The following is a 12,377-nucleotide window of genomic DNA, read 5'->3' as shown; positions in this document are numbered from 1 at the left end:
TTGGAAGGGGAGGGAGAGCGCGAAGAAGGGGGAGGCGGTATAAAAGCGCCCTCCATCCGCGAACGAGCTTCACTCTGGAGGCGGGCAGCGGAGAGGGAGGACTGGAAGAGCACACCCACGCGTACCTGAAGCCCAACCCCCACCCCCCTGCGTGGTATTTACCAACAACAGACATCTGTTGGGCCAAGTCATTTCCTCCAGCGGACCCCGGGCTTACATTGGGCACTAAATGCGCAGAGGAGCCGCCAAGCTCGGATCGAAAGTGGAGAAAAAGAGGCACTTAGAACGTACAGTGACCAAAAAAAGCGCACAGGCCGTGGCCGTTGCCTTCCTCAATGCATACCCTTTGTGCCCGGGGAACCATGAAACCAGAGATCAACGCCGCCGTCGGATTTCTGACGAGATTTCTGCGGGTAAAAGGACACGTAAACGACCGGCAGGTCCAAACGTTCAGCCAGAGCCTACACGACATTTTGTCAGGTGAGCAAAAACCCCCCCACCCCCCACCACACTTTTTTTTTTGTTTTAATTCCCGCAAACTCCACAAAGCCCTCGTCAGATGGCTTTCCAACTTTATTTCAGGCGGCAAAAAGCCGGGCGCAAAATTCCGGCTGTTATCCGAGCGAAGGGGGAGTGAAGAAGAAACCTTCTTTGTTCTCGCCGCGTCTCACTTATCAGCGCGCACGGCGTTTGCGCACAAAACCCCCGACCCGAAATAGCGCACCAAATGTCCGCCGTGAGCTGCCACTCGACGATTTGCTCGACCAGAGGGCATATTTGGAGCATAGGAAGCCAAACGGGGGCGAAGGAGCTACTTTGTTGGTAAAGAAGTGAGGGAGCGGGGGCAGGAAGACTGGAACAAGGAAGTGCGCCTCGACGACAACAACAATGACGAGACGCTGCACGATTACGTAATGCTCTCCGCCAAGTCGTTTACTATCAAACACTTCGTTTTCTTGATCACAGGGAGCGCTTAAAATGTCTTCAAACATACATTTGACATATAGATAACTTTTTCTAAACCAAAATCAATATTCGGCTGACTTCAACGTGACACATTTGGATATATTCCCTTTTGTTTTAGTCCATCTGGACACACTTTACTATCCTTGTAGTTTATCTATTATCCTTGTAGTTTCTTTAAATATAATCCAAAGTCTTGATCCCATTTTTAGAGAAATACGTTTTTTTCCCCCCCATGATTCAATACAGTATTGTATTTATAGCTGATGTATTTTTTTGTTTGACAAGACACAGTGAAAACTATAAACCTTTATTTACGTTTTTAACATCCAAATGTTTAAGTTTTTGTATTGATTTAGGATAAACGCGGAGTTAAAAAGCCCTGTTTTAGAAAACTTAGGTCTACCACATTCCACAATATCCCTTTTAATTACACGATGGTCTGTGTTGGAGAAGCATAAAAATCATACTTGGCAACTTATTTTGGCATGTTATAACAGTAATACATTTAAAGATGATGTGTTTTCACTGTTTAACAAAAGAAGACACGGTGACAAACATATTAAACATTTGTTTACACTTTTAACATCTTTGTCCCATCCATCCATTTTCTACCGCTTATTCCCTGGATAATTCAGGTATTCCCCCCCCCCCGATCCTACATGCCAAATTTCCCTTTCAATTGCAAAGAGTATCTGATTGTGTTGGATACACTTACAAATCATACTTTACAACTTTATTTCCTGCGTGTTTCAACAGTATTACACTTAAAAGCTGATGCGTAATTTGTTGTTATACAAAAAGAACATAAACTTTTACTTACCCTTTTTCACACATCGTCATGTGCAAGTTTCTCATATAAATTGAATATAAAGCAGGATTAAAATGTTATAACCCCCATTCTAGAGAATTTAGGTCTTTTTATGATGATATCCCTGTTTACTATACAACATGTTTCTGCGTGTTTGAACAGTATTTAATGTATAGCTGATGTTTTTTTAGTTGTTGAGCAAAAAAAAAACAATAAACCTTTATTTATTTAACATAGTCATTTGCAAGTTTCTTATATGAATTGAATACAAAAGCAGCATTAGAAAGTCCCACTTTATGTCACATTCTAAAATAGCCATTTTAATTATAGTGAGCCTTTTATTGGGTTTGTTATTTACAACATTTTACTCTGTTAGTATAACAACGTTCAATCTAAAGCTGATAAAAGTCGATTTTTTTTTTGGTGCTTTGTTGTTTAACAAGAAAAAAAACATTTTATAGCAAAAACACAAAACTGAATGTATGTTTGCCAATTGCCAAGAAAATACATCCAAACATGTTAAACTATATTCTATGACATCAAATAAATTAAATTGTGACTACTATTAGGGTCTTTTCCCCCGAACACGTTCCAAAGTGGGCACACTAAACCTGCCATACATCTGCTTCATTCCATGTATGGAACAGCAGACGATGGCCTACATTCCCACCATAAGGGCCCCGCTTATCCAGCTGTACATTTGAGCTGGGACGCGGGTTAACTCCTTCCAAAGTGGAGCCAAAGCAACAGTTTGCAGTGCTTAATGTTGTCAGTACACCATAACTATAAGGATTGTTCATTACAGGATTTAGATGGTGGGCAATAAAGACCTCATCAGTGTTTCATCTTTGTTCGGTTAATTAAAAAACGTAGAGGCGAAGTGTGTGTCGCTTTTGTTGGAGGTTGGTTGAAGGGGGGTTCGTGTAAACAGACAAAAGTTTCCGCAAAATGGCGTCTGCTGTGAGGGGGTGGTGTTTTGGTGGAGCCTATAGCGGGACATTGAAGACGGGGCCAGTCGCAGCGTCATCGGGGGGCGGCAGGGGGAAACTGGAAAGGGGGGGGGCTGATCCACATAGTTGAGTCAACATGCAGAAGCTCTCGGTTCTGCTTTGGTTTGTCGACCTGGCGGTTCATCAACAGTCGCCACGCCAGGCGGGCCCTAACAAGCTCACCTCAAGGATGGCTTGACGCAAATAAACAGCCTTCTTTTTACACGAACCGCCCTCACACTTCTCCTCCTCCCCCGTTTTTTTAAGAATAGGTCGAGTTGATCCTGATCCCATCTGCTCCAGGGTTTGTTGGAGGTTGTCTTTTGTGGCTGAAGGTCTGTCAAGCAGTCTCCTTTTTTTCTTCTCATCAGTGAGGGAGGCGTTATTATCCCTGTGCTTACATGCAGGTGGCCTGCAGGCCCCTCACTCAAATACCGGCCTACTTCACCTACAGCACAATGGCGTAAATGGGAATTCGATAAAAGTTAGCCCCGCCTTTTGCTTTGTTCATTAATCTATGAGGAGTAGAATGTTTAGTCAACACTTTTTGCGATTGTAAAGCTACAGAAGGGAACTGAAAGTGGCGTCAGTCCATCACAAGTTTACACCTTGCAAAACTTCAACAAAAACAGGACCCTGTCCCTTTAAGAGGCGGGGCCAAGCATCCCAGATGGCTGGCTCAGACTTCAACTCTTGGTGTTTTTGTTCAGCCCGTCATGGGGGACTTTGTGACACTGACGGCAGCCGGGGGAAGGGATTGGGCATTTCAATAGACTTCTTTTTTTTTTTTGTCACGTACGCCCAGGGCGCCACCAGCCGCCTGTTTATGGCTGCTTATCAGGACCATAACAGGTGGTGCTGTTTTTCTTTCTGCTGCACCCTGAGAATAACTGTACTTAGGTTGGACTCCAGACTGGATTTACACAACAAAAGAATACCAGAGAAATCAAGCCAAAATTTGGGAGTATTGGGGCTGGGTGATTAGGCCAAAGATCCATATCGCAATATAAGAACAGGTCTCTTGCAATAACAATATGTACCACCAGAGCTGTCCCGATCCTGATCATGGGACCGGATCAGGTGCCGATATTTACTTTTACATCTTTATTTACGGATCGGCTATTAGTAGGCCTGGGATGATAACAAATTTATCGCCGATAAATTATATTATTGCCATTATTATTTTTAGATCAAATTAACCACTGATGTAATGGTAATACATGATAATAATGCAAGTATACACATTCAAATGCAATACACTTGTATTCCTCGTATGTTTTAACATTGTAATTGAAATGTAAACTTTTAAATACTCTGTAAGCAAAATGTTGCACTTGAATAAAAATCATAACCAAAATAAGTAAAATAGAGTCTCTGTTAAGGAGGGGTGGGGAACCCTCAAGTATACATAACTTCAACAATAAATAAAATGGCTAAATAAAGTTACTGTGACCAAAATGATCATGGTTATCATTATTATTCTGGTATTGTTTAATGTGCTCATAAAGTAATTTTACACTCACTAAAATAGTTTTAACCGAATTTAATTTTTTTAATAACTAAAATAAACAGTCACACAATAGACTTTCTTGGCAGAGGAGACAGCAAATATTGTTCTGGCTTCATAAAAGCCGTATTATTTTTATTTCTGTGTTTAAATATATTGATCTTTTTCCATTTGAATCTGTAAATGTTTTGGAATGTTTTGTAATAAATGTAAATTGGGTGATCAGTAGTTTCACTTCCGGTTTATGGGATGTCACGCAAGTTCACTTCCTGTTGTATGGAGTTTGTTTCCATTTGACACTGAAGAGTTTATATTGATAACTGCAAAAACAGCACATCCTTTATGTTTAATGTGAATACTGTTACTCAGTTGTTTAGACAGTAATGTGTTTATACAAGTTTAGATCAGGGAATGACGTTTACATGATAGCATTTAAGCTAGCTAACTCTAGCTGGTCTCGAACTCTCCATAATTTAGTCGATGAAGATTTTTTGATCATTTTAATTTAGTACGGTAATAACCGTCAGGAGTTTTACAGTGGTTAATTTGTTGTACAAACGACCGTAGCTGCTGAAACCTATGCAAAGGAGTGTCGCTCTTGTAATCCGTTACCGTGCATACATATTGCGATTATGGCGATTATCGAGGCTCGCAAATTTACCGACTTAATTTTCATTTATTTTCCGATTAATTGACTTATCGAATATTGGCTCAGGCCTACTAATGACCTGCTTAGCCCGGCCGATCTTGAGATTGTACTCACGTGAAAGAGCCCTTCAAAAGTGATGCACGCTCAGAGAAACATAATTAGACTTCCCTATTTCTTGTTACACGCATGCAGGAGTTGCATGAATTCCAGGAGGGTGTGTGTCTTGCCAGAACATCAGGCTCGAATTCGAGAGCAAGCTGCAATGGACGCGTCGTCTATCCACAGTGCGAAGTCGCTTCTAAGATACTAAACCTCACCACCATGGCGGAAAATAAACTAAGTTTTTTCCAAGTCACTGGAAGACTAGAGGAAAATGAATGACCTTAAGCACGCACACACACACACACACACTGAGCAGGACAACACAAAAAGCTAACCGCTAAAGCTTCAAAGCCAAATAGGGGTGATTGAACAGCCTCTTTAGGGTGTCGATACTATCAATACCTCGTATGGTGTCAGGGTATGAACGATGTGGTTAGTTTTCTTCTTTGTTTTTGATTATTACGAAACAATTTATTGGGTTGTTTTCATTTTTGTTTACAAAGTCAGGAAGGCTCTATCTGCGTCCTGTACAGGAAGGGTTTGAGGGCAAAACCTAAAAGATTTAAATGGGAGACAATAGTAGGTTTTGCTTTTGTTTAGTAGGTATTGCGCACTAGCCACTTTGATGTGCCAACAAATTGTAAGAAACATTCAATATCACAAATTGAAGACATCTTTTGACACCAGCAAATTAAAGGTCTAATAAGATAAGTTTATACAAATCTGTTACTTGTACTTTAGTTAATTGCTATAAAACATTTTTACTTCTATAATCTATCGCCAAAGTATCGCATCGGGATGTAAAATCGGATCAAATCTGAAGGCAAAAAATGGGATCGGGATTCCAGGCCAAAAATGTAGGTCAGAACATCCTTCTATATCACAATATATTCTTTGGTATATAAATTATGACGGAACAATTTCACAACAAGTGACAGATTGCTCTTCCCTTAGCTGCTGACGTATACAGTAACTAATTAATTTTTTTTTCCAGTTTTCGGGCGTGTTCCTTTGTGTATCTGCTGCATTATTCTCTCTCTAGATTATTATTAATTTAATGGCTAATTTCCTATTCATAGCTGGCTACTTTCTGCTATACACGGTTGCAGAGACACTTCTGGTTAAGTGTACTGAGCACTTATTCTCCTGTTGTACATTCAAGCTAGCTTAGCGGATAGCATGGCTTCTAATGACGCCTTCTGCTCACTGCGTAGCATGCTAAAGCTATTCCTCGTCCGGTGATAATGGTACTTGTAAGACATGCAATTTATTTGCCGCCATGGAGGCGACGATTAGTAACTTGGAAGTGGCTCCCCACTGTGGACAGACATACTTTAGCCACGCAAGCTAACTCTCTGTCAAGACACTTACGATAGGGTGATATAATTAGAATATTCCATATTTATATCGTGTATTGATTCTATCGCGCAGCCCTGGGGTGTAGTCACACTGGGCCAACCATAGCGTGTTAGGGCCCACTTCAGACCTTAAGTTTGGCATGTTTAGGCTAGTGCGAGTCCTCTGAGCCATGCTATAGTATAGCCTTTCCACAATTGGAATAGGTGTACGGGGAGCACAGCCCGATTGCCTACCCTTGTACATGCATGTCATAGACAAACAAACTGTGATGCAGTCGCTCCTCCCAGCTTATTGATAACTGGCAAGTTTCAAAACAGTGATAATAAAAACACCCAAAATAATTAAAAGGTCCAACGTATGGCAACCTTGCTCATTTATAGGCGTAATGGAGAAATTTCACAATGCGATTACTCGTCTCTCGCAAGTAATTTATGACAATCGTTTGGTCAACTGCTCAAAAAGTGGCACCACAAAACCTACCGTATTTTTCGGATAATAAATCGCTTCGGAGTATTAGTTGCACCAGCCGAAAATGCATAATAAAGAAGGAAAAAAACATATAAGTATAGTATAAGTCGCATTTTTGGGGGAAATTTATTTGATAAAATCCAACACCAAGAATAGACATTTGAAAGGCAATTTAAAATAAATAAAGAATAGTGAACAACAGGCTGAATAAGTGTACGTTATATGACGCATAAATAACCAACTGAGAACGTGCCTGGTATGTTAACGTAACATATTATGGTAAGAGTCATTCAAATAACTATAACATATAGAACATGCTATACGTTTACCAAACAATCTGTCACTCCTAATCGCTAAATCCGATGACATTTTCTTCCTCTGTGTCGCTTATAAACAACTCTGCCAACTCCAAAGGTAGACAATGCGCCGCTTCCTCATCTATCGGTACGCCGCTTACATCAGAGTCATCGTCAGTTGCAGTTCCAATTATTCCAGCCTTTCTGAATCCGGACAGGATGGTTTCGGTTGTCACTGAAGCCCATGCTTTGTCGATCCATCCAATGGCATCCAGAAAAGTTGCAATATTATTTGATATTTTACGGTAATGTGTTAATAATTTCACACATAAGTCGCTCCAGAGTATAAATCGCACCCCCCGGCCAAACTATGAAAAAAAACTGTGATTTATAATTCGAAAAATACGGTAATTGCAAGCCGAACTCAGTCCGCATTGTCCTCTTCTTTGTCCTCACAGAACAATACAAGCACCACTGGTTCCCAGACCGTCCCTGCAAAGGCTCAGGCTACCGCTGCATCCGCATCAACCACAAGATGGACCCGTTGGTGGGGCAGGCGGGCCAGCGCATCGGCCTGACTATCCAGCAACTCTACCTGCTTCTGCCCAGTGAGCTCACACTATGGGTGGACCCCTTCGAAGTGTCCTATCGCATCGGCGAGGACGGCTCCATCTGCGTCCTGTACGAGTCGCAGCCCATTCCGGCGGCCATGCCAGGGATGGCCGTGGCCAGCTCGCCATCGGGAAGCGGCAGCACGATGAGCCCCATGGTGGACAGTCACATCAGCTGCAAGGAGGAACTGATGGTGATGGGCAGAACCAGTCCCTCCAAAGCCTACAACATGATGACTGTGTCCAGTTAAGGGGGCCGCGCGGCCACGCCGGGCCTATTTGTCATTCAGGGTCACACCTTGGCCAGTTGGATGAATTTGACCGGATCAGGGCGAGCCTTTTTAAAAGCTAAGAATATGAAATGAAATAGTGAAAGAAGAAAAAAGCAAAAGAAAAAGCAGAGGATGTGCCCTATCATCCAGGTGATGGAAACCTTGTAGGTTTGATAACCCCCACCCCCCATTATCATCTGTTCTGTTGTGTCATTGGATCAGCTGGGTACTCCTATTTTAGGAGAGGCTTTGTGGAGATGGAACTGTTGGGGCAGCTACACATCCCGACCAGGACTTACCTTAACCCCTTCGACTGTAAACATGGTGATCAGCTTCAACCCTGAAGAGGCTGTCAACAATGACTTTGCACTTTTCTTACTTGTGGTTACTATGGGTACAAGCTAAATACACCACAGCAACAAAAAACACGCCAAATTGTACGGAATTTTCCCTTGATATTCAAAGTTTTGAGGACGCTTAGTTGAGGAGGAAGTTGAGGGTGTAGCCAGTCCAGATAAAGACAGCGTCTATTTTTGGTCATACCTTTTGCACCACAGGGAGTCTTCACCTGCTGGCGACTGGAGCTAACACCCTCCATGTCCCCCTCTTCGATTCAACTCGGGGTCTAACGTTTGCGACACCTGCTACCTATGGATACCAGCGTGTCCCCCGCACCCTCCCATCGACCATGTAGCTTTCCAGGGGGAGGGCACAAATTCCCTCCCTCCCCCTCGATTTAATGAATGTCGTTGAAATTCACAATCAAGTTGCCCCCCTTTTCCGTCGCCACCCTTCTCCTTTCTCGCCAAAATTCAAAGTGTAGCCAAGATGGAGGAGCCAATTCTAGCCAAATTTGTTAGAATTGACATTGAATGCACTTTGACGTTAGATTGTGTGGGATGTGTACTTTTTTTAGAGCTAATCGCCTGCATTCCATCCATTCGAATGTCATTTTTTTACCCTCCTCTTCTGTTTTTAGTCATACTGTAGCTCCAATGGTGCGACAGACGGCCGTATATCAAATAACCATGGGACTCTGGATTAAAGCATTTTTTTTACACTGTATCTGTGAACATTTCAGAGCTTTTAATTCAAGGCTGTATTCACACTTGTGGTTCGGGTAGTCCAAAAATTTAAAAAAAAAAAGGATTCTCGATGCGCACTTAGGGCCATTAGCTTAGCGTTCAGACTGGTATATTTGTCATGGGACCAAAGGCTGCACAGCAAAAACATGCATGAAGTAAGGACTTGATTGGACAGCTTTCATGACACGTTACGTAGCTAAAATATTACAAACCAAAATGCAGTCTGCTGGGTTGAAAAGTATACCAGGGCTATTCAACTATTCAATCAGTTAAATTTTAGTAAAGGCTAACATTTTTGCAAGAGATTCCTACAAATACTAAAGCGCTGTCATACAGACTTGACTAGCTTTTCTGCAGTAGGTCCTTTAAAAACAGCAGAACGCTTCTGTGATATAGAGGAACTAGGACCAGTATAAGCCTTTTTAGCAAAGTAAAACTTCTAAAGAATGGCAGATCCTTGCATTGATATTTTAAGCTCCTGGGCAAAGGACACTGGTGTTTTGCTAAAAAAGTTGCAACTCTCACAAAAGAAGTCCACTAAATAGGTTGAGGAATATACAAAATAAGAATAGTGAAGGAAGACCATGGCTTTTTGGCACTTAGACTTTAGTTGAATAGCCCTGAAGTCCGTTATTTTTGTATTTCCCAGCTTAGATCGGAGAAAATGCTTCTAAAATATACAATTGAAGCGCACTTTTGGCACACACTCAGGAAGAGAGAGCAGGGCAGAGAGACAGCACTTTCAACATATTCTCACTTTTTAACACTGATCAGTGTAGCGTTGGCAATTGAGCCCAACTGGAACAGAACCGCACCAGACTTGACTTAAGCGGTCTCGATACACACCTGACTTAACAAAGTGTACTACAAGAGCGAACGCACCAGTTTGTTTCACCCGAACCAACCATGACAAGTGTGAACACACCCTCAGATGGTTTGCATGAAGTTGACAGGAGGTTTATCCCCCAAAAGGTCTGGCTAAGTGATGGTTGTGGTCGTTCATTGTCACTTTTAAAGCAACACCAGGCCTCGTCAGCCTTCCATTTCACCTACACCTCTGAGGTCTTTTAGGAGCTTTGGAGGTGCATTGCCTTACCTCTCGTCGTGAACTATGAGCCATTAGTGATTTTGAAGACGCAGAATGGCGCTCTCTACTGCCCACATAGCCCAGCCTGGCATCTCCTCTCGCCCGGACTTCGAGTGCCTCAAGTGCCACATATCACCCCCTCAGCCAGCACACTGCTTGTCAGACCCCCCACCCTCCAGTGGATGCAGGTAGACCTAATGTGACATATCATCATCCATCACCAGCATGGGAGGAAGGCCGGTATGGGTGTTTTGTGATAAAGGAGTCGGGCAGGGTCAGAGCTGGACTCTTGTCCAGGGCAGCTAAAATCCCTCTGGCCCTCCCCGCTCCAGACTTCTTCAGCATCCCGAGCCCAGCCTTCCACTGTCCCTCAGCGGTGATGGATAAATAAACCAGCACACACTCGCCCAATGGTGAGCTCACGCTGCACTCAAAAGTGGGCGGGGAGGGGGAGGGGGGGATTGCCGTAGCAACTTGAAAAGAAGGAAGAGAAATGATTGAGCGTACTTTACTGTTGTCTAGTTTTCATCTCACTGGATCGCGCTGCATTTAATTACTGAGTAGCATCTTTGTTTACATGCCTATGAAAGGATGTGATGGCTGCACCCCAGCCCCAGGTTCCGGGAACAGATGCCGGGGGGCGGCGACATGCAGTAGTCTTGTCAGTCGCTGGTCCGAACGTTTAAAGCTCGCCTAAGCCTGAAAAGATGGGTAATGGAGCTATAGCCTTTGACGCACTGCACCCCCTCCCCCTACACACACACCACCTGTTATTTTACATTCGCTGCAAATACTGAAAAATGAAGAGCTGGCTGGGACGGGAGTTTTAGTGTCTACTTGTCGCCTTTCTCGCTCTCATTCTTTTACGGTCACACTGGTTGCTCTTTCCCTCCCTGACACATTGTCTCTTCTCGTCATTAACTTTTATCAGACCCCAAATTTGACACACATTTAAAAAAAAAAAAAATAAAGACACCAAATCCCCTTGGTCGCCTGTACCACCACCAACGGAAAAATGGCTTAACGTCCTCAGTACGATTTAAATGGCATCCATTCACGCTCGTGCGCACATAGCTTAAAGAGTGCTTTGGGTTCAAAGAAAAAAGTCGGAGGTAAAATAGCACATAAAATGCACTAAAACGTCAAGTTTTTTCTTCTGGAGACGCAAGGAGTCTCTCCTGGAATGTATTGCCAAACTCAGGCCTGGGACATTGAATAATAAAGACTTACTGAAAGCTTGTTAAGTGTGTTTTAAGACGTGACACAGGAAGGGAACAGCTGATTTGTTGTTATGAATATTGTCATCGACTAGTTGAATTATTGCCACTTTCACATACGATGGTGTTTTACATATTGTAGAATGTATTGTAACTGTACAAGCAATGGTAGAGTGCATAACATTACACATGGGAAGTGCCAATAATTGCTATCCTTGAAGTGTTTTTTCCTTTTTTGCTCGTCATCTTTTAACATGGGTAACACTTTTTTTGTAAGTGAAGCCATTTTTGAAGGGTGTGTTGGCAAGGACCAAAGTTGTTTTGGGTTTTTATTTTTATTTTTTTTAAGTTACCTTGATCAGTAATCATAGACATATTCTCTGTTTTTTTATTTGTTTTGTTTTTTCTCCTTTTTTCTATTTACTTACAAAAGCAGAAAAATAGACAAAAAAAAATCTGAGCTTACCCAAGAAGAAAAGCTTGTGATCTCATGTTATTGTGTTGAGTTTATTTTTTTTCTCTCTGGGTATGTTGTGATGAACTGCTGTAAATTTGTACAGTTCATGTAAATTGATTGTGCGGAAGTTGTACAGATTTCTATATTTTGAAAGAAAAAGGTTTTTTTCTCTGTAATAAAAGATTTCCTATCTTGGCATCATAGATCAAGTGTGCGCTCTTTATTATATGAATGCTTCTAGAGCAGTGATGTGAAGGTTGCCAACGAGTTGAGTCTTATGATTGTCAGTTTTAAGTGAACGATGAGAACCGATTACCATTTGTTAGTCGTTGGTTTGCAAGCAATTTTTATATTAAAATGGCTCATGCTGCCACGGTACATGCACGCGCACTTTTCCTGCTGTACCGGGAAGGAAGAAATATTAGTACTTAAAATAAAGTTGTTCAGTATGTAGAGTAATATACAGTTTTGTATTCACATGTTTTATCATGCCATTTAATTATT

General features: G+C 42.1%; 1 protein-coding gene and 1 long non-coding RNA gene across 2 annotated transcripts in view; one reads left to right on the top strand and one right to left on the bottom strand.

The window, feature by feature from the left end:
* Positions 1 to 12,377, bottom strand: part of LOC133661568 (uncharacterized) — a 195,055-nt gene that overhangs the window by 108,758 nt on the left and 73,920 nt on the right. The gene's annotated exons all lie outside the window — the stretch shown is intronic.
* On the top strand, positions 5 to 12,076 carry btg1 (B-cell translocation gene 1, anti-proliferative). The gene is made up of 2 exons (XM_062064856.1): positions 5 to 480; positions 7,603 to 12,076. The coding sequence occupies exons 1-2, from the start codon at positions 336 to 338 to the stop codon at positions 8,004 to 8,006; spliced, it is 549 nt and encodes a 182-aa protein (XP_061920840.1). The 5' UTR covers positions 5 to 335; the 3' UTR covers positions 8,007 to 12,076.

This window comes from Entelurus aequoreus, linkage group LG12, assembly GCF_033978785.1.
Source record: "Entelurus aequoreus isolate RoL-2023_Sb linkage group LG12, RoL_Eaeq_v1.1, whole genome shotgun sequence".
Taxonomy (NCBI): Eukaryota; Metazoa; Chordata; class Actinopteri; order Syngnathiformes; family Syngnathidae; genus Entelurus; species Entelurus aequoreus.
This window is presented reverse-complemented; position numbering and strand designations above follow the sequence as displayed.

Coding starts and splice junctions, on each gene's coding strand:
- btg1 (XM_062064856.1), top strand. CDS start 336: ATGCATACCCTTTGTGCCCGGGGAACCATGAAACCAGAGATCAACGCC. Junction 481..7,602: donor CCTACACGACATTTTGTCAG/GTGAGCAAAAAC, acceptor TTGTCCTCACAG/AACAATACAAGCACCACTGG.